Below are 23,278 nucleotides of genomic sequence, written 5' to 3' on the forward strand. Positions count from 1 at the left end.
AAACATCATTGCCAGTTGGTCCATGCAGGATTTGAGTGCATTATCAGGGACTCCATCAGGACCATTGCTTTCCAAGGATTCATTTTCAAGCAGGCCGATCTGACTTTGGAAGTTGTGACGCTAGGTATGGCTGTGTCCGAGGCTGCTGGGGCAGTTGACAACTGTTTGTTGGTTTCTTGCTCGAAATGAGCATAGGATGCATTGAGTTTATCAGGGAGGGATGCGCTGCTGCCGGATATTCCAGCTCGTTATGTTGTTTAAGCCTTGTCATAACTGCTGAGAATCTGTGTCGCTAGTCTGTGACTCTAGCTTAGTTTGGTAATGTCTCTTAGCATCCCTGATGGCTTTGCGGAGGTCGTACCTAGATTTCTTGTATAGCTCAGGGTCGCCTGTCTTTTTTTAAAAATAATTTTTATTGAAAATTTTTTACAAAGTATATAACAACAAGCAACAATAAAACAACACAACATAATAAGCATAACACCCCCAAGACCGTAGCAACGCATATATCGAACCCCCCCCACCCCCCCAAACCCAGTAAACAACAGGAGAACTTGAAAATAAATTAAAATTAAATAAACATAGTCAACTTTTTCCCCCCCTCCCCCCCGGGTTGCTGCTGCTGCTGACCCAGTTCCCTATCGCTGAGCCAGAAAGTCGAGGAAAGGCTGCCACCACCTAAAGGACCCTTGTACCGATCCTCTCAGGGCGAATTTGACCTTCTCCAGCTTAATAAAACCCACCATGTCATTGATCCAGGTCTCCACGCTTGGGGTCTCGCATCCTTCCACTGTAGCAAGATCCTCCGCCGGGCTACTAGGGACGCAAAGGCCAAAACACCGGCCTCTCTCGCCTCCTGCACTCCCGGCTCCACCGCAACCCCAAAAATTGCGAGTCCCCAGCCTGGCTTGACCCTGGATCCTACCACCCTCGACACCGTCCTTGCCACCCCCTTCCAGAACTACTCCAGTGCCGGGCATGCCCAGAACATATGGGCATGTTTCGCTGGATTCCCCGAACACCTGACACACCTGTCTTAGCCCCCAAAGAACTTACTCATCCTAGTCCCGGACATGTGGGCCCGGTGCAGCACCTTGAATTGGATGAGGCTAAGCCGCGCACATGAGGAGGAAGAGTTAACCCTCTCCAGGGCATCCGCCCATGTCCCATTCTCGATCTGCTCCCCCAGTTCCCCCTCCCATTTAGCCTTTAGCTCCTCTACTGGCGCCTCCTCCACCTCCTGCATTGCCTTGTAGATATCAGATATCTTCCCATCCCCGACCCAGACCCCCGAAAGCACCCTGTCCCTCACCCCCCTCGCAGGAAGCAAAGGGAATCCCTCCACCTGCCGCCTAGCAAACGCCCTTACCTGCAGGTACCTGAACATGTTCCCCGAGGGGAGCTTAAATTTCTCCTCCAACTCTCCCAGGCTCGCAAACCTCCCATCAATGAACAGGTCCCTCAGCTTTCTGATGCCCGCTCTGTGCCAACCCTGGAGCCCCCCATCATTGTTCCCTGGGACGAACCGATGGTTCCCCCTTAGCGGAGCCTCCATCGAGCCCCCCACTTCCCCCCTATGTCGCCTCCACTGCCCCCAAATCTTGAGGGTAGCCGCCACCACCGGAATCGTAGTATACCTCGTAGGAGGGAGCGGCAACGGCGCCGTTACCAGGGCCCCCAGGCTTGTGCCTCCACAGGACGCCATCTCCAACCTTTTCCATGCTGCCCCCTCCCCCTCCATCACCCACTTGCGCACCATCGACGCATTGGCCGCCCAATAATACCCCGAGAGATTGGGTAATGCCAGCCCCCCACCATCTCTACCCCGCTCCAAGAAGACCCCCTTCACCCTCGGGGTCACATGCGCCCAAACAAAGCTCATGATGCTGCTAGTCACCCTCCTGAAAAAGGCCCTAGGGATAAAGATGGGCAAACACTGAAAAAGGTACAAGAACCTCGGGAGCACCGTCATTTTGACGGACTGCACTTTACCCGCCAGCGATAGCGGCACCATGTCCCACCTTTTAAGTTCCTCCTCCATCTGCTCCACAAGCCTGGTAAAATTAAGCTTGTGGAGAGTCCCCCAACTCCTGGCCACCCGCACCCCCAGGTACCTAAAACTCTTCACTGCCCTTTTAAACGGGAGCCTACCAATTCCCTCCTCTCACCCGGGTGCACTACAAATACCTCGCTCTTGCCCAGATTCAGCTGATAGCCCGAGAAGCTCCCAAACTCAGCCAACAGCTCCATCACCCCCAGCATTCCCCCCTCTGGGTCCGCCACATACAACAGCAGGTCGTCCGCATACAGCGATACCCGGTGTTCCTCCCCTCCCCGCACCAGACCCCTCCACCTCCCCGACTCCCTCAATGCCATAGCCAGAGGTTCAATTGCCAGCGCAAAAAGCAAGTGGGACAGGGGGCACCCCTGCCTGGTCCCACGGTAGAGCCTGAAGTACTCTGACCTCCTTCCATTAGTTACTACACTCGCCATCGGGGCCTCACAAAGCAACCTCACCCATTTGATGAACCCCTCCCCAAATCCAAACCTCTCCAGCACCTCCCACAGGTACCCCCACTCAACTCTATCAAAGGCCTTCTCTGCATCTAGCGCCACCACTATCTCCGCCTCCCCCTCAACCGCCGGCATCATAATAACATTTAACAACCTCCGCACATTCGTGTTAAGCTGTCTTCTCATGACAAATCCTGTCTGACCCCCCCACCGGTGGCTCCGACCGGTACAGTTCCTCGAAAAAGTCCCTAAAGACCCCGTTCACCTCTGCCCCCTTCCGCACCACATTTGCACCCTTACCCATCACTCCACCAATTTCCCTAGCCGCATCCTCCCTGCGGAGCTGATGCGCCAGCATCCTGCTCGCCTTCTCCCCATACTCATAAACCGCGCCTTGCGCCTTCCTCCGTGTCTCCGCCTTTCTGGTGGTCAGCAAGTCGAACTTGGCCTGCAAGCTACGCCGTTCCCCCAACAATCCCTCCTCCGGGGCTTCCGCAAACCTCCCATACACATCTAGGAGCTCCCCCACCAGTCTCTCCCTCTCCCTCCTTTCCCTATGGGCCCGGATGGAAATCAGCTCTCCCCGGATCACTGCCTTCAGAGCCTCCCAAACCATCCCCACCCGGACCTCCCCCGTATCATTGGCCTCAAGATACCCCTCAATACTTCCCCAGACCCTCCTACACACCTCCTCATCAGTCAGAAACCCCACGTCCTGACGCCACAGTGGGCGCTGGTCCCGCACCTCCCCCATCTCCAGATCGACCCAGTGCGGAGCATGGTCTGAAATTGCTATGGCCGAATACTCGGCATCCTCCACCCTCGGGATCAATCCCCTGCTCAGGACGAAAAAATCTATTCGGGAGTAAACCCTATGCACATGGGAGAAAAAGGAATACTCCCGCGCCCTCGGCCTCCCAAACCTCCAGGGATCCACCCCTCCCATCTGGTCCATAAATCCCCTCAGCACCTTGGCCGCCGCCGGCCTCCTACCCGTCCTTGAACTGGGCCGGTCTAGTGGGGGATCCAGCACCGTGTTAAAGTCTCCCCCCATGATCAGGCCCCCTGCCTGCAGGTCCGGAATGTGGCCCAACATACGTCTCATAAAGCCAGCGTCATCCCAATTCGGGGCATACACGTTTACCAGCACCACCTTCTCTCCCTGCAGCCTACCCTTCACCATAACAAATCTGCCCTCCTTGTCCGCTACCACCTCAGACGCCTCGAACGCCACCCACTTCCCCACCAGAATCGCCACCCCCCGGTTCTTCGCATCTAATCCTGAGTGGAAAACCTGCCCCACCCACCCCTTCCTCAGACCAACCCTGTCCGCCACCTTCAAGTGGGTCTCCTGGAGCATAGACACGTCCGCCTTCAGCCCCTTCAAATGAGAAAATACCCTAGCCCGCTTAACCGGCCCATTCAGCCCCCTCACGTTCCAGGTGATCAGCCGGATCAGAGGGCACCCCGCCCCCTTCCCCCGCCGACTAGCCATAGCTCATCGACTGCTCGCCCCAGGCCAGCACACCCCGCTCGACCCGTTCCCCATGACGATAGCGCCTCTCCCCTACCCCCCCGGCCCACACCAGCTCCTTCCTGGCCAGTCCAGCAGCAACCCGGTATCCCCCCCCCCCACCCATCCCCCCCCCCCCACCCATCCCCCCCCCCCTAGCCGCGACGCACCCTCCATGGTACTTCAGTGAGTCAGCTGACTTCTGCTGACCCCGGCAACTCCCGCCAAAACCCGGCCCCTCCCGACATGGGGTCATCCCCCCTCCTGCCACTCCTCCTTGGCACCACTTCAGCGCGGGGAAAAACCAGTAGAGGCCACGCCCCCACCGCCAGCTCCACCATCCCTGCCCCGCAGCGCGGGAAACCAGAGGAAAGCCCGTGCTTTCACACTGCCCCACCCCACCTTTCTGACGCAGCTCCCAAATTCCAGCTCCACCCCATCCCCCAGCCCCATACAGAAGAAAAAACAAACCCCCAACATTCCCCACATAACACAAAACCATACCCAACAGAACCACCCGGAAACAGAGCAAGAACCGGCATAAAAAACACATATCAAAATTACAAAAACAGCAACAGCAAAAACAGCAACAACTGTAGTACACAAGACCCCGCAGCCCCCAAACCCTAGTTCGAGTCCAGCTTCTCTGCCTGCACAAAGGCCCACGCCTCCTCCGGGGACTCGAAGTAGTAATGCCGGTCCTTATATGTTACCCACAGACGCGCAGGCTGCAGCATTCCAAATTTAACCTGCTTGTTATGCAGCACCGCCTTCGTCCGGTTAAACCCAGCCCGCCGCTTAGCCACTTCCGCACTCCAGTCCTGGTAGATTCGCACTACCGAGTTCTCCCATTTGCTGCTCCTCTCCTTCTTGGCCCAGCGCAGCACACACTCACGGTCACTGAACTGATGGAACCGCACCAACACCGCCCACGGGGGTTCATTCGTCTTGGGTCTCCTGCCCAGCACTCTGTGGGCTACCTCAAGCTCCAGGGGCAGATGGAAGGACCCTGCCCCCACAAACGAATTCAGCATCGTGGCCACACAGGACGGAAGATCCGACCCCTCTAGCCCCTCCGCCAGGCCCAGGATCCTCAAATTCTTCCGCCTCGTGCAAAAGTCCAGCTCCTCCAAGCGGTCTTGCCACTTTTTGTGAAGTGCCTCGTGCATCTCCACCTTCCCCATGGCCTCCTCCTCCCGATCAGCGGCCTGCTGCTGGAACTCCTGAATGGCCGCCCCCTGGGCTGTCTGGGTCTCAAGCAGCTTGCTGGTAGTCACATTCAGGGAGTCCAGCAACTCAGCCTACAGCTCCGCAAAACAGCGCAGAAGAGCAGCTTGCTGCTCCTGCGCCCACTGCCACCAATTCTCGGGTGCTCCACCGGCCGCCATTTTGTCCTCCTTCCCCCGCTTTTTTTGGGGAGCTGCTGCAGCCTTTTTCCTTGCCCCACTCCGGGCCTGTGCCGTGGGGGGCACATAAATGCGCACCATAAATTTCGGGGAATGTTCCTCCAAACACATTCCCCCACCGGGAATCGTTGAAACGGCGCCGTTTCGGGCCCTAAAACAGGCCCGAAAGTCCTTTGATAGCGGGAGCTGCCGAACGTGCGGCTTAGCCCCGCATCACCGCAACCGGAAGTCCAGGATCGCCTGTCTTGAACACCTCAAACCTGGGTTGGGATTCTCCCCTATGCGGCGGGGCGGGAGGTCCCGGCGGGACGGAGTGGCGTGAACCACTCCGGCGTTGGGCCTCCCCAAAGATGAGGTTTCTCAAGCACTTCTATTTCCCTTTTATAACCGAGTTGGTTACTTCTATTTTCCTTTATCTATATATACAGAAACTTAAGACCCCAACTTTCTCCACCACTGACCTAGGAGGACCCATATTAGTTCTGTCTTCTTTTTTAAAAAATGGGCGCGACATTGACAACTCTTCAGTCCTCTGGCACATATCCACATTCAATGGAGCATTGAATTATAATTGTTAGAACCTCTGCAATTTCCCCTTTCAATTGCTTCAGGATGCTTGAATGCATTCCATCAAACCGTGGCACTTTGCATTGCCTTAGCTTAACCAATGTGCCTGAATTTACCTTTTCACCATCATAATACCATTCACTGGATTCTAAACCACTTCAGAATTTCTCTCTAATATCTTTCAGTATCGCTACCATTTTGATGATCATCCATCACAAACTGACAAGCCTCTCAAGGGTCCCATCTCACTTGATCAGTTCTCTTCCCGTTTTATCTGTAGAATACATTTTTGCTCCTTTGGATGTTTGGGAAATTATTTTCCTCATGCTGCCTCTTGGCTTTCCTTATTAAACTCTTCGCCTCTTTTGTCCCTCATATTCTTCTTTAAGTTTTTCATTATGACACTTATAATTCTCAAAGGCCCTTTTCTTCACTTTTAATTAGTAATCTTGATTTAAAAAGTACTGTATTAACTCCAGTCTCTTTTTCTTTGATGGTAACCTTTCCGACCCTTTCTCTCACTTTCTCCATTTTCCTGTCGTTTTATTCTGCTAAGCAATTACAGAATATTAATGTTGGAGAATATGTAGGTGGAATATCTTATACCACAGTATGATAATAGAGAGTCTCCGGACTTCCGGTTGCGGCTATGACCAGCTAAGTCGCACATTTGGCAGCTCCTGCGACAAAGGTGTTTAAGGGCCGATTGGAGGGCCCCGACGGTACTGTAAAGACGAATCCCGGTGGGGGAAGGCTCCCTGAGGAGAGTGAGACCAACTTTATGGTCGGTACTCGGAGTGGGGCGACAAAAAAAGCAGCAGCAGCTCCCCGAAAAAAGCGGGGGAAGAGGACCAAAATGGCGGCCGGTGGCGCGCTAGAAGATTGGAGAAAATGGGCGGAGGAGCAGCAGGCCGCTCTCCTCCGGTGTTTTACGGAGCTGAAAGTGGAACTCTTAGAGTCCATGAACGCGACGACCACAAGGCTGATGGGGGCCCAGGCGACCCAAGAGGCGTCGATAAGAGAGCTGCAGCAGGAGATGGCGGTGAGGGAGGAGGAAGCCACGGTCCTCGTGGGAAAGGTGGAGGTGCACGAGGCACTCCACCTGAAATGGCAGAGCCGCTTTGAGGAGCTGGACACTCGAATGAGGCGGAAGAACTTGAGGATCCTGGGCCTAGCAGAAGGCCTGGAGGGGCCTGACCTCCCGAAATATGTAGCGGAGATGCTGAGCTCCCTGATGGGAGAGGGGGCCGGTCCATCGCCCCTGGAGCTGGAAGAAGCATATCGGGTCATGGCTAGGCGGCCTAGGGCGAACGAGCCCCCGAGGGCGGTGCTGGTGCGATTCCAGCGTTTCTGTGATCGGGAGAAAGTTCTGAGGTGGGCCAAGAGGGAGAAAAGCAGCAAATGGGAGAATTCGACGGTGCGGATATATCAGGACTGGAGTGCGGAGGTGGCAAAGCGGCGGGCCCGGTTTAACCGGACGAAGGCGGTGCTGCACGCAAAGAGGATCAAGTTCGGAATGCTGCAGCCAGCGCGCTTGTGGGTCACCTACAAGGACCAGCACCATTACTTTGAGACCCCAGAGGAGGCATGGACTTTTGTTCGGGAGGAAAAGCTGGACCTGAACTAGAACTTGGGAACGCCGGCGGTCGAGGCCGCCCGAGTACCCTTGACTGATCAAGTGGCCCATGTCTTTCTTAGGCCAGGTCGGAACTTGGTTAAAGTTGATGGATCGTTTGGTTTCTTTGAAACTTGTGTTATGGGGGGTTTCTTTGTTCCTTTTTGTGTGTCTCTTCCCGTTGCCAACTTCCCTTAATTATTGTTGTTGTAGGGGGGGCTTTTTTTTTTTTTTTTTTTTTTTACTGCTTTTTGATCTGTTCTTTAAGGGTTATGGTTACTGTTCTGTTCGATGGAGGGTGATGGTTAAATACGTTATTATTGGGTAGTTATTTAGTTATGCAGGCATAGTTATGTATTTATGTATTTATTTGAGATTTGTTATTTATATTGTTATATTGTTAAGTTGGGGAGGCGGGACGGGGGGGGGTGCAAGTTGGTTATGCGTGTTTTCTTTTTCTCTTTTTTCTTCCTCTCGTTTTAAGGGGGCTTTTTTATGGGCTTGGATGGGGACGGGGGTGGAATTGAAGATGGCGGGGTAGGGTGTGGCCGGGCGAAAGCGCGGGCTTTCCCCTGTTTCCCGCGCGCGGGACGGAGGAAGGGGGAGGAGAGAAGAGTGGGGTGTGGCCAGCAATGGCGGCTTTTCCCGCGCTGAAGCGGGGTCAGAGAGGGATGGCAAGGGGGGGGGGAGGCCCCTCCCCCCCCCACATCGGGAGGAGTCGGAGTGTGGCAGGGGCAGCCGGGTCAGCGAAAACCAGCTGACTCTCGGGAGTACGATGGTGGATACACCGCGGCTAGGAGGGGGCCTAGCCGGGGGGGGGGGGGGGGGGGAAGGGGGGTTAGGGGGGGATACCGGGTTGCTGCTGGAAAGGCCGAGGACGGGAAGGGAAGAACGGGAGGAGAGAGGGGGAGGGGCCATCGCCATGGGGAACGGGTCAGAAGGGGAGGGTCGACCCGGGGCGAACAGGGGACAGGACATGGCTAACAGACAGGGGAAAGGGACGGGTCGCTCCGCGACCCGGTTGATTACTTGGAACGTGAGGGGGCTGAATGGGCCGGTCAAGAGATCAAGGGTTTTTTCACACCTAAAGGGACTGCAGGCGGATGTGGCAATGTTGCAGGAGACTCACTTGAGAGTAGTAGACCAGGTACGCCTGAGAAGGGGGTGGGTGGGACAGGTGTTCCACTCAGGCTTGGACGCAAAGAACCGGGGGGTGGCGATTTTGGTGGGAAAGAGGGTGTCGTTCGTGGCGGCGCAGGTGGTAGCAGATAAGGAGGGTAGGTACGTGATGGTGAAGGGTAGGCTGCAGGGAGAGAATGTGGTGCTGGTGAATGTGTATGCCCCGAATTGGGATGACGCGGGTTTTATGAGGCGCCTGTTGGGCCTCATTCCGGGTCTGGAGGCAGGGGGCCTGATCATGGGGGGGGACTTCAATACAGTGCTCGACCCTGGGCTGGACAGATCGAGTTCCAGGACGAATAGGAGGCCGGCAGCGGCAGAGGTGCTAAGGGGGTTCATGGAGCAGATGGGGGGGGTAGACCCTTGGAGATTTGGCAGGCCAAGGGCGAGGGAGTATTCTTTTTTCTCCCACGTCCACAGGGTGTACTCCAGAATAGACTTTTTTGTACTGAGCAGGGGGCTGATTTCGAGAGTGCAGGACACGGAGTACTCGGCCATTGCGATTTCGGACCATGCACCACACTGGGTAGAGGTAGAACTGGGGGAAGCACGGGACCAGCGCCCGTTGTGGCGCCTGGATGTGGGGCTGCTGGCGGACGATGAGGTGTGCGGAAGGGTCCGGAAGGGCATTGAGAGATATCTGGGCACGAACGACACGGGCGAGGTGAAGGTGGGGGTAGTCTGGGAGGCCCTGAAAGCAGTGATCAGAGGAGAGCTGATCTCCATAAGGGCACACAGAGAAAGGAAGGAGAGGCAGGAGAGGGAGAGACTGGTGGGGGAACTTATAGAAGTGGACAGGAGATATGCGGAGACACCAGAGGAGGGGCTGTTGAGGGAGCGGCGCAGTTTACAGGCCCAGTTTGACCTACTGACCACTAGGAAGGCGGAGACGCAATGGAGAAGGGCACAGGGCGCGGTCTATGAGTACGGGGAAAAGGCGAGCAGGATGCTGGCACACCAGCTGCGCAAGCGAGATGCAGCCAGAGAGATTGGGGGAGTGAGAGAGAAGGGAGGGAACGTAGTGCAGAAGGGGCAAGAGGTGAACGGGGTCTTCAGGGATTTCTACAGGGAATTGTACCGGTCTGAGCCGCCCAGGAGGAGGGGGGGAATGGAGAACTTCCTCGATAGATTGAGGTTCCCAAAGGTCCAGGAGGAACGGGTGGAGGAGCTGGGGGCGCCGATAGAGCTGCAGGAGCTAGTTAAAGGGATAGGCCAGATGCAGGCGGGGAAGGCGCCGGGGCCGGATGGGTTCCCGGTGGAATTTTATAAGAAGTATGTGGACTTGGTGGGTCCAGTGCTGGTGCGAGCCTTCAATGAGGCGCGAGAGGGGGGGGTTCTGCCCCCGACAATGTCACAGGCCCTGATCTCCTTGATCCTGAAGCGGGACAAAGACCCTGTACAGTGCGGGTCCTACAGGCCTATCTCCCTCTTGAATGTAGATGCCAAATTGTTGGCAAAGGTCCTGGCAACCAGAATAGAGGATTGTGTGCCAGGGGTAATCCATGAGGACCAGACGGGGTTCGTAAAGGGACGACAACTTAACACAAATGTCCGGAGACTGTTGAATGTGATTATGATGCCAGCAGTGGAGGGGGAGGCTGAGATAGTGGTAGCACTGGATGCGGAGAAGGCATTCGATAGGGTGGAATGGGAATACCTGTGGGAGACGCTGGAACGGTTTGGGTTTGGGGAGGGATTTATCAAGTGGGTGAAGCTGCTGTATTCGGCCCCGATGGCGAGTGTGGTTACAAACGGGAGGAGGTCAGAGTATTTTGGGCTCCATCGAGGTACCAGGCAGGGATGCCCCCTATCCCCCTTACTATTTGCATTAGCGATCGAACCGTTGGCGATGGCACTGAGGGGTTCAGGGGGGTGGAGAGGACTGACAAGGGGAGGGGAGGAACATCGGGTATCACTCTATGCGGATGATTTGTTGTTGTATGTGGCAGACCCGGAAGGGGGAATGCCGGAGGTAATGGAAATACTAGCGGAGTTTGGGGACTTTTCGGGATATAAATTAAATGTGGGTAAAAGTGAGGTCTTTGTGATACACCCGGGAGATCAGGGGGAGGGAATTGGGCGGCTCCCCTTTAAGAGAGCAGTAAAGAGCTTCAGGTACTTGGGGGTGCAGGTGGCAAGGAACTGGGGGACCCTCCACAAGCTGAACTTTTCAAGGCTGGTGGAGCAGATGGAGGAGGAGTTCAAGAGGTGGGACATGGTACCGCTGTCGCTAGCAGGGAGGGTGCAGTCAGTCAAAATGACGGTCCTCCCGAGGTTCTTGTTTCTGTTCCAGTGCTTGCCCATCTTTCTCCCCAGGGCCTTCTTCAAGAAGGTAACTAGCAGCATTATGGGCTATGTGTGGGCACATGGCACCCCTAGAGTGAGAAGGATTTTCTTGGAACGGAGTAGGGACAGTGGAGGATTAGCGCTACCCAATCTTTCCGGATACTACTGGGCGGCGAACGCATCGATGGTGCGCAAGTGGGTGATGGAGGGGGAGGGGGCAGCTTGGAAACGTATGGAAAGGGCGTCCTGCGGCAATACAAGCCTGGGGGCGCTAGTAACGGCACCATGGCCGCTCCCCCCCACAAGGTATACCACGAGTCCGGTAGTGGCGGCCACCCTTAAAATCTGGGGGCAGTGGAGGCGACACAGGGGGGAAGTGGGGGGTCTGATGGCGGCGCCACTGAGAGGGAACCACAGATTTGTCCCGGGGAACACTGGCGGGGGATTCCAGAGCTGGCACAGGGCGGGCATCAGGCAACTGAGGGACATGTTCATAGAGGGGAGGTTTGCGAGCCTGGGAGAGCTGGAGGAGAAATTTGAGCTCCCCCCGGGGAACACGTTTAGATACCTGCAGGTGAAGGCATTTGCCAGACGACAGGTGGAAGGATTTCCCTTGCTTCCCGATAGAGGGGTGAGTGATAGGGTGCTGTCAGGGGTCTGGGTCGGAGAAGGGAAGGTCTCGGACATCTACAAAATAATGCAGGAGGTGGAGGAGGTATCGATAGAGGAGCTGAAAGACAAGTGGGAAGCGGAGCTGGGAGAGCAGATAGAAGATGGGACATGGGCGGATGCCTTAGAGAGGGTCAATTCGTCGTCGTCGTGCGCAAGGTTGGGCCTCATCCAATTTAAGGTGCTGCACAGAGCCCATATGACGGGGACTAGGATGAGTCGGTTCTTCGGGGGTGAGGACAGGTGTGTTAGGTGTTCGGGAAGCCCTGCGAACCATGTACATATGTTCTGGATGTGCCCGGCACTGGAAGAGTTCTGGGAGGGGGTGGCGGGGACGGTATCTAGAGTGGTGGGAACCAGGGTCAAACCAGGGTGGGGGCTAGCGATTTTTGGGGTTGGGGTGGAGCCAGGAGTACAGGAGGCAGGGGAGGCCGGAATATTGGCCTTTGCGTCCTTGGTAGCTCGGAGAAGGATCTTGATTCAGTGGAGGGACACAAGGCCACCAAGTGTTAACACCTGGTTAAACGACATGGCAAGCTTCATCCAATTGGAAAGAATCAAATTCGCCCTGAGAGGGTCGGTACAGGGGTTCTTCCGGCGGTGGCAGCCCTTCCTTGACTTTCTGGATCAGAGATAGGAACTGGAGGCCGAAACAGCAGCAACCCGGGGAGAAAGGGGGGGGGGGGGGGGGGGGGGGGGGGGGAAGGGAGGGGGGGGATAGCAACGAAGGGAGCACGTCAGCGGGGGGTCGCGGGCAATGACTGCCCGAGGCCATCGGTAGAAAGGGAAAAACGGTTTGGTTGCTAGACTGGTAGCGCGGGGGGGAGGGGGGGGGGGGGGGGGTGGGGGGGTGCGCGCGGGGGAGGGCGTGGGGAGGATTTTCCAGGGGGGATTTGTTGTGTTATAATTTAAAATGTAGTAGGGGTAAATGTTTGTATCGAAAAATTTCAATAAAAATTATTTAAAAAAAAAAAAAAAAAATAGAGAGTCTCCTAATTGTTTTGCCATTCAAGGGTCCTATGTAAAAATAAGCTTGAGCAGCCTAAACCCATTTTATATACCTGTAATATAGCCAATGAAAAATCTCATTGATGCTATCTCTAAATTCCAAGTTTGCTTCTAATTAGAAGGGCACTGTGCTGATTCTCCTAGCAATTCTATAATACAGGCAACTTGATTAGCATTAAGAAATCCTTACCTTTAGAGAAACAGCCAGTGAGAAAACAGGCACAGTTACAAAAGTGACTGTAAATGGACATATTTTGCAATCCACAATACAGTATTAGCCACATTTTAAACTTCAGAGAAACTATGCACGGTGAATTCCCCACAGGATAAATAGTGAAGATTCACTACGATACAATAACAAAAATGCTGGAAGATTTTGGAGAGCTCCAAAAGACATCTCGCCTTGCTAGCAGCCTTTGCTGAAGAATCAGGGAAAGAAAATCCAAGGTTTGGTTGCTGAAAAGATGGTGGTGCTACATCAGTAGGCTGCAAGGGCAGAAGTTCTCTGTGTTGTTTCCCAATATGTCAAAATTGTAGAGTGTGTTCAAGGAGGTAGGTATAAATTTCAGGTCATGTAAGACTGGTAATGTGTGTCAGTCCTATGCTCCATAGCACTGACATGTGTTCGAGAAGCAAAAGCCATATTTCTGCACTGGCTCACTGATGGTCCAGATCATGGGAAGACAGTTTCCCACAGTCACTGTCAGGTAGGTTTGGTAGGAGCTTTAGAAATTGCTAGTGGCATATTGGTAGGTGTTGCCAAATCGGTTGGAGCGGCTATTATAAATCAGGTATATATTTTTCATGTAGTGCCATTTAATGCATGAATATTGTGATTGAGGGGTTTCTGAGGAAGAATCTGACATTGTTAAAGCCTTTGTATACCTTAATGGTGCTACTGACTTTGTCATTCCAAGTTCTTTTTGGAACAAGACTCGACAATAAAAAAATAGTTTGGCAGAGCAAGCAGATGCAGGTGTGTGGCTTCTGGCAGATGTGCAGAGCCTCTCTTGCATCCAGTTTGAAATCCCCACCATAGGCGCTCTCCTTGTAAGCATTTCAGGGAATCAATGGCAAGCATATTGCTGCCTATAATGGTGTTGCAGCAAACAGCACCAAATTTATAACAATTGATTATATTGCTCATGAAAATCTACACGGCAGCAGGAAAAAAGCAAATAGTTATGAAATGGCCGAAATAACTCAACAAGAAGGTCGAGGAGCATAATTTTGTCCATGCAGATTTTTCATACAGAAGATGAAGAGTTAAGCAGATTTTCTTCAAAATGGTCTGAAAAAACTTCAACGTATAATTTGATCGCAATCATATTATTTTTTTGCACAATCCTTTAAGGATTGAGCGGGTGTTGAAACGATGGTCACCAAAACATTCTGAAGGAGGGTAAATGAAAAATATGTTAAGACCTGGCTCTTTGAAAATTTACATCATAGAATGCTCTTTTCAATTGAACTTTCAACTTCTGGAGTTTTATTGGGTGAAAAAACATTCACAAAAATATTTAAATAAATATTTAAATAAAAAACAAAATGTAGTTACAACTCCATGTTACATTCTTTTATACTTCTGTAGTAGGGTATGCAAGGGGGTCTAGTAAGAAGACTAACCGAGAAGGTGAATGCAGCGTTTGAGGCGTTCCATGAGAGACTATATAGATCAGAACCACTGGAGGATGAGTTGGACATGGGGGAGTTTTGGAAGGGTTGGAGTGTCCCATGTTGGAGGAGGAGGAGGATTGGGAAGGGTGAGAGGAGTGACTGGGGGCAGAGGAAGTTTGGAAGGCAATCGTAAATATGCAGACAGAGAAGGCGCCAGGGCCGGATGGGTTCCCGGTGGAATTTTAGAAAAAGTTTGCCGACCGGCTGGTAGCATTGTTAGTGGAAGCATGCGAGGGCTTAATCGCTCCTGAAGATGATGATGTTGGCATCTATCTCGCACCTTCAGGTGGAGAAAGAGCCAGTGGAATGCGGGCTGTATTGGCCAATTTCATAATTGAACGTGGATGCAAAGATCCTGGCAAATGTGCTGGTGCTCAGTTTGGAGGAGTGCCTCTTGAGCATTGGTGGGGAGGATCAAACAGGGTTTGTGATGGGTAGGCGGTTGTCCTCTAATGGTGCGGCGCCTGTTGTACGTGATCCTATCTCCTTTGGGGGTGAAGGGAGGCAGCATGTGGAAAAGGCCTTCGATAAGGTAGAGTGGAAGTATCTGTTTGCGATTTTGGAGTGGTTTGGGATTGATCCCAAGTTTGTGTCGTGGGTGAGATTGTTATACAAGGAACCAAAGGCCAGTGTTAGTACGAATAATATGAGCCCAAAGTATTTTCAGCTGTATTGGAAAACTATGCCCAATGACACTGCTTTTATTTGCTTTGGTGATAGAGCCATTGGCCATCGCATTGAGAAATTCAGGTGAGTGGAGGTGATTGTGAAGGGTTGGGGGGGAGGGGGGGGGGATTGGTGTCAGAACAAGGGCTGTCTCTGTATGGTGATAATCTGTTACTGTACATTTCGGACTCTACAATGCGGGGCATAATGGTGCTGTTGAAGCGGATTGGGGTGTTCTCTGGGTATAAGTTAAACCTAGAGAAGAGGGAGTGTGTTTTGGTTACTCCACCGGAAAAGGGAGCTAATTTGGGGGTGACGCTGCTTCGTTTGACGGCACTCATTTTAGGTATTCAGGGGTGCAAGTAGTGTGGGATTGGGCTCAGCTTTGTAAATTAAACTTTATGAGTCTCGTGTGTAGGGATAAGGCTGAGCTACAGAGGTGGGATAGCCTCCCCTTTGTCCTTGGCACGCTGAGTTCAGACGGTAAAGATGAATATTTTGCCATGTTGTTTGATCCTATTCCAGATTGGGGCTCTCCTATTAATTGCATGGAGGTTAGCCTCAAGTGGTGATTATTGGATTCTCGCCATGCTATGGCAGGTTCCTGATTTCACCAACGGGAGCGGACCAGTTAGATCACAAACAGATTGCCACCTGCCGCAATTCTCATTTTCGATCTCTCCCGCAATCTGATGGCCTTGCTCGCGTTCTTGCTTAAGAGCAACGCGGCGATTTACAACCCATCCTGAGAATATTTTCATCACTGGGGGGTGAACTCACTGGCCAAGACTGGTCCTCAGAGATGGGGGCTGCCATTTTTGAAAGGGTGTCCGATCTCTAAGTGAGTTTGTGGGTCTTCCATACCACCACCCATGGGCAATGTCACCCCCACACACATGGACAGTACACCACTCTCCCCTCTCTCTCTCTCCTCTTCCCCCCCCTCCCCCCTCTCCCCCCCCCCCCCCCCCCCCCCCCCACCCCACCCCCCCCCCCCCCGCCACCCCCCCCCCCCCCCCCAAATGAGGACACTCTGCTATGGAGTTCCTGAGTGGCCACCCCTTTTCAGGTCTTCCCAAAGCCCATTTTGGGCCCCCTATTTCCAGGATCCCCACCCTTCGCCAACTTTACAGAGTCCCCTTCATACCACGCCCTTCATACACCTCCTCCACCCTCCTTTCATGTGCATGGCCCCCCTCAGGCCCTGACCCTCGGCATGCCACCCTGGGAAATTTGGCAGTACCATCCTGGGAGTGCTCCTGCTAGCTTTGCGTGCCACTTGGGTACCTTGGCAGTGTCAGGGTGGCAGTGCCAAGGTGCCCGTGTTCCAGGGGGAGAGCCAGGTTGAAGCCCTGCACTATCCCTGATCACCCAGGGGCCTTAGATGGCCTGGGAGAACCCCTGGATGCCGTTCAGCCTGGTGCACGTTTGTGCTGAACATCACATGACTGTGGATGCCCTGGTGAAGCCGTTAGATGTTGGGAGGCTGGTACATCCTGCGAGTAGGCCGTAGTATATTTAAAACCTACTTAAGTGAGCGTGGCTTGGTTCCGCCCATTGTGGGCAGGATTCTGGTCACACTGCCTTGCGGGACTTGGGTAAATCCCACGAAGCGTAGTGTTTGCTGGGATGCTTCACCTGGCATCTACCAGCCACGTCATGCTCCCGGTGGCCGGTGTATCGCGCACAATGTTGTTGATTATCTACTCCCCAGGAAACCTTTATATAAACAAAGTTCCATTAGCCCAACCTCTGCAAACAATGTCCATGGCTGGAATGGATTAGAACCATGCTGGCAGTGCTCCTTCTGGAACAGGTGCATCTTGTGGTCCAACAATTGAGGTGGTTTATTAAAAGTAAATAACATTTTATCGAACCTAGCCCCATAACCCCACCTAACCTGCACATCTTTGGACTGTGGGAGGAAAGTGGAGCACCCAGAGGAAACCCACGCAGACACGAGGAGAAAGTGCAAACAGACAGTCACCTGGAAATGATGCACCTCTGTTGCGAAAGTGTTTGTCTTTAAACCAGGACTAAAGATTACTGCAGCTTATGCATATACACACCAACTCAGGCTTTAACCTCTTACTGCACCAAATACATAAAATACAAAATATATGACATTCCTACATTCATTACATGGGAAATGCTGACACAAAAAATCTCTCCTTTGCAGAGAAAAATCATGGACTTGCCCCAATCACAAAAAGGCTGACTAATTAAATTACTTTTCAAATATTCATCCTTGGGATGTGGTAATTGCTGACAAAGGCAGCATTTATTGTCCATCCCTAACTATTCTTGAGATGGTGGTGGTGAGCCATCTCCTTGAATCTCTGCCATCTACGTGGTGTACTGATGCAACAAAGCTTGCTTTTTTGTTTCTATTAGCAATGATGCGAACATAAAATTGTCCAGAATAAGTAATTCAATAGAGATACATATTTGAAATTCTTACCAAATTTGTGCACTCTCTCCGAATGCATCTTTAGTTATAAGACAAATCGGAAACGGGTAAAAAAACCATACAAATTGTCATCTTATATCAAATTAACGTTAATTTAAATTATTTTGCCTGTGTGATAATTCTATAACTGTTGTACATTCTTGTATATTTGCTTGTTGCACCAGTATATATGACTGTATTATGCAAGGAGATAGTGTTTTTTCCTGGATTTACTCCTGAAACACAACTCTGTCCCTTCAACTGTTCCCTGTGCTGAATTCTCTGACATTTAAACATGGCCACAGCAGAGCAGATAATGTTACTATGGGATTGTCTTTTGATGTATCACTTCAGAATGCTGACACTAATTTTCACCATTTATGCTTTACAATGAGAAATATGCTCTCAAAGGAAGGAACATTAATATCCACATTTGTTTACTGTTGCATCATTATTGCTCGCCTAATTTGTCAAAAGAGCCAAACAAGTGCAGCAGATAAAATCTGTAGAATATAAAGTGAATAATACAACACATTCAACAGTTTGTATTTTGAAACAATGATAAGGATACAATAGAGCATGCAGGCTTTAAGGATAATCGTAGCATAATGAAATTTGATACAGCTGAAAGCATCATGGATCAACAAGTTTAGAAGGAACAACACATGCCTAAAACACATTCAGAATAAGCAGCCGAAGTTAAATAAGACAGCAAGTAGAGGAATTAACCGTACTTACATGGACAATCACCTCTAATTGTATAACGCAACTTAAGTTTAGATAATTAAGGGGGGGTTACTATGGATACAGAGTATGGTGGAACAGTACTGAGGAAAAGAAACATGAAGTTAGCATGAATAGGAGATATAAAATGGGGCAAAGTTGTACTAAACTGGTCACGAGATAGACTGCAGAACTTAAAAGAGACGGTTTCTACTGTGTTTTTTCCTAAACAGTATAGCACTCAGTGCTGTGGTTATATCATATCCTGTGACATGTTGTGGAAGAAATGTAAAAGCCAGTGCACCTTAGTGGCCTCCTGGGTGCATCTTAGACCTTGGGCACCAGGGGTCATAGATTTACATAGATAGAATTTACAGTGCAGAAGGAGGCCATTCGGCCCATCGAGCCTGCACCGGCTCTTGGAAAGAGCACCCTACCCAAGGTCAACACCTCCACCCTATCCCCATAACTCAGTAACCCCACTCACACACTAAGGGCAATTTTGGACACTAAGGGCAATTTAGCACGGCCAAGCCACCTAACCCGCACATCTTTGGACTGTGGGCGGAAACCGGAGCACCCGGAGGAAATCCACGCACACACGGGAAGGATGTGCAGACTCCGCACAGACAGTGACCCAAGCCGGAATCGAACCTGGGACCCTGGAGCTGTGAAGCGATTGTGCTAACCACAATGCTACCGTGCTGCCCCACAATGCTACCGTGCTGCCCCCACAATGCTACCATGCTGCCCTCAGGCAACCCGTACCGTACGGGTCAACCTCAGGCATCTAAAGGTTCCATCCAGCAAGGTGATGCGAGTAGTGTGGATCCTTAGTATTTTCACATTTACTATGATTGATATAGCAACATTATTTGTTTCATAAAATATTAAAGTTGCAAACTCTCAAGAATTGCAGACTTATTAGTTAGCAAGATGAACTGGAGTGGCCACATCTGACACTGAATATAAAGTTGAGCAATATAAATCCCTGTTGCTTGGGAAGGGTTGTCAAAATCTAATAATTGCATTTCATTAAAGGCTATTCAGACACCATTCCTCACTACTATTTGAGACACGTGGTCAGTTTCAAATGCAATAACCACTTGAGGTATCTCTGATAACACTGTGGGAATTTGTGGGCCTGCACTACCTTGGAGTGGCAATCAGTGTAGAGTTTCCACTCCGTACCCAATTACTTGTGTGAAATATTTTCTCAACCTGTCTCACCCAACTTTCTGACTCAGGCCAGGCGATATACAGGCAGGACAGCATGCCCTCAAGGTTGAAGTGCATGAGAGTCTAATTGAAGAGGCCACACCTGAGTTTTACAGAACAAGCCGCTGTAAACTAGGTAAATTTAAAGGTCCATCAAAATTGGCAGACCAGGGATAAGGAAATTGTCTCAGCTAAGTAGACAGGATTTTAGGGGGCTGGGGGGAGTGTTCGAGTCCATTCCAGTCGGGTCAGGGAAGGGGGCTAGGGTGGAAGGAGTCTCTATGCTGGGAAGGGGGAGGGGGGAGATTTTGGCCTGTAGCTGGGACCTGTCAGATGGTTCTCACTTCAGGGCAATTGCCCAGGGAAAGGTTGCATATATGGGCAATTGCTGTGCAGCCCTTCGGGCTTGATTCCCTGTCTGTGCAAAGTCTGCATGTTCGCCCTGTGTCTGCGTGGGTTTCCTCCGAGTGCTCGAGTTTCCTCCCACAAGTCCTAAAAGATGTGCTTGTTGGGTGAATTGGACATTCTGAATTCTCCCTCAGTGTACCCAAACAGGCACCCAAGTGTATCAACCGGAGGATTTTCACAGTAACTTCATTGCAGTGTTAATGTAAGCCTACTTGTGGCACTAATGAAGATTATTATTATTACCTTTGAACTTCCCAGAGGGGCACCATTCAACCTGACTGGGAAGTTTAGAAGTTATGGCCCAATAAAATTATTTCTGTGCAAATGTTACTTCATGAAAATAAATTGTAAATATATATTATATTAGGCTTCAGCTCTACGTGCTGCACTTTAACTTTCACCTACCTGATGCATTTTTCAGATATCCATTAGCATCTGCTGTTGTGTACATGATATATGGTCCAGGCTGGTTCACACCAAATGGCTACAGAAAGAGAGAAAATCAAACTAGACTACATACATCACACATAAAACGTTGCAAATAACACTTTAAAAACAAATGAAACCTCAGCACATTATTAAATGTCTTTAGGATAAAAGAAAGCTCTTTTTTTCACTGCACTACGTAATATCCCCATACCATCAGCTATTTCAAATAGATTTTCAATTTCCCTTAAAAGAAGCAATGAGCTCTGCCTCAATGGCTTTCTATGGCAATGTATTTCATGCTCTGACAATCCTCCGTGTAAAGAAATATCTCCAAAGCTCTCCCCTCACTCAATGCTAATTCTAAATTTGCAACTCCTTTTTATGTCTCTAGTCAGATGAAATATAGAAAAGTAAAATACTGCAGATGCTGGAAAATTGAAATAAAAGCACAAAATACTGGAAATAAATCAAAACGTCCATGCAACACATGTGGAGAAAAACCAAGTACATACGATATGGGCCGAGGTGGAGATGGTTAGCAGTTTCAAATTCCTAGGGGTGCACATCACCAAAAATCTGTCCTGGTCCACTCACGTCGACGCTATCACCAAGAAAGCACAACAGTGCCTATACTTCCTCAGGAAACTAAGGAAATTCGGCATGTCCACATTAACCCTTATCAACTATCGGGCTGCATCACAGCCTGGTATGGCAACTGCTCGGCCCAGGACCGCAAGGAACTTCAGAGAGTCGTGAATACCGCCCAGTCCATCACACAAACCTGCCCCCATCCATGGACTCCATTTACACCTCCCGCTGCCTGGGGAAAGCGGGCAGCATAATCAAGGATCCCTCCCACTCGGCTTACTCACTTTTCCAACTTCTTCCATCGGGCAGGAGATACAGAAGTCTGAGAACACGCACGAACAGACTCAAAAACAGCTGTCACCAGACTCCTAAATGACCCTCTTATTGACTGACCTCATTAACACTACACCCTGTATGCTTCATCCGATGTCAATGCTTATGTAGTTACATTGTATATCTTGTGTTGCCCTATTATGTATTTTCTTGAATTTTGTTTAATTCCCTTTCCTTCCCATGTACTGAATGACCTGTTGAGCTGCTTGCAGAAAAATACTTTTCACTGTACCTCGGTACACGCGACAATAAACAATCCAATCCAATCCTATAAGAGTAGACCATGCAAACCACTGAACCTGGCCACCATTCAATAAAGTCAACTCCACTTTCCCCACTACCTTGATTCTCAGAGATAAAAATCTATCTAACTGAGCTTTGAATATACTCAACGATGAAGCATCTGCAACCCTGTAGGATAGAAAAATTCAAAGATTCACAACACCCTGAGTGAGGAAATTTCTCCTCCTCTCAGTCCTAAATGATCACCCTTTACCTTGAGACTGTGCTCTTATATTTTAGGTTTCCCAGCCAGGGGAAACAACCTCTCAGTGCCTACCCTGTCAAGCCCCTTCAGAATCTTGTATGTTTCAATAAGATCACATTTAATTCTTCTAAACTACAGAGCCTCAATACAAGAAACTCTCATTTCATCCCTGGAACCAATCTAGTGAACTTTCACTGCACTGCCTCCAATGCGAGTATATACTTCCTTCAACATGGAGATCAGAATTACGCACAGTATTTTAGGTGTGGTCTCACCATACAGGCAAGAATTCCTTGGTTTCATGCTTCAATTTCCTTTCAATAAAGTCCAACAAGCATTTGACTTCCTAATTGCTTATTGTACCTGCATGCTAACTTTGTGTTGCCTACGAGTTCCAAGTCTCTAAACATCAATATTTTATAGTTTCACACCTTTTCAAAAGATGGCCCACTTTTCCAAACGTCACACTCTATCTTCCACTTGTTGCCATCACACTTAACCTGTCTCTATCTCTTTGCAGCCTCTTTGTGTCCTCCTTACAGCTTACATTCCCATCTGGCTTTGTATAGTCAACAAAGACGGATACATTATTCTCAGTCTCTTCGTCCATGTTGTTTGTATACAATGTAAATCGCTGAGGCCTCAGCACTAATCCTTGTGGTACTCCATGAGTTACAGCCAATCAACTTGAAAATGTCCCATTTATCCCTACTTTCTGCTTCCTATCTGTCAATCAATCCTTCATCCATGCTAATATATTACTTCAAACATCATGAATCCTTATCTTGCATATTAATCTTTGGTGTGGCACCTTATTATGTATTTTGGAAATCGAAGTTGATGACATCTAATCTTTTATCAAACCTACAAGTTGTAGCCACAAAAAACTCAAATAAACTGGGCAAATTCGATTTCTCTTTGGTAAAATCATGTTGACTGTGTCTAATCATGCTCTGATTTTCTAAGCACATGATTAACTTTGACTTAATAATAGATTCCTGCATTTTCCTGATAAGTGATATGAGGCTAACTGGAGTTCCCTTTTTCACTCCTTCCTTTTTTTCGATAGCAATGTTTGATTCGTTTCAACCACTGGGATTGTTATAGAATCTTGGAAATTTTGGAAAACATAACCAGTGCACCTACCATTTCTGCAGTTACCCTTTTCGAAGTTGGTCATTAGGTTCTTGGGATTTGACAGCTTTTCTCTAATCCTTTTTCTCTGTTGTTATTAATTACTTTAAGTTCCTCGTTCTTCTTGGCCACACTTGGTTACACTCTTTTTTATACATAATTTACGTCTTATTTGAAGACAAACAAAATATTTGTTCAATATCTCTTCCACTTCTTCATTCCCCAAGATCATTTCTCTTATCACTAAAGGGACCAACGTTACTTCAGCTACTCTCATTTTTGTAAATTTGCAAAAGTTCCTACCATCTGTTATTATATTCTTGGAGAGTTACTTAGTGAATCTACATTGCATCTCTCTAAGGCTTTAATGTAATTTCTGCACTCAGTCCTTGTGTTTTTCAGATGCATT

General features: G+C 50.1%; 1 protein-coding gene across 1 annotated transcript in view; it reads right to left on the bottom strand.

Moving 5' to 3' along the window:
• Positions 1 to 23,278, bottom strand: part of itfg1 (integrin alpha FG-GAP repeat containing 1) — a 357,461-nt gene that overhangs the window by 35,966 nt on the left and 298,217 nt on the right. The window contains exon 14 of the mRNA XM_038806657.1: positions 20,304 to 20,382. Coding sequence (XP_038662585.1) covers positions 20,304 to 20,382 — 79 coding nt within the window. The remainder of the gene's footprint in view (positions 1 to 20,303; positions 20,383 to 23,278) is intronic.

This window comes from Scyliorhinus canicula, chromosome 9, assembly GCF_902713615.1.
Source record: "Scyliorhinus canicula chromosome 9, sScyCan1.1, whole genome shotgun sequence".
In the NCBI taxonomy this organism is placed as follows: Eukaryota; Metazoa; Chordata; class Chondrichthyes; order Carcharhiniformes; family Scyliorhinidae; genus Scyliorhinus; species Scyliorhinus canicula.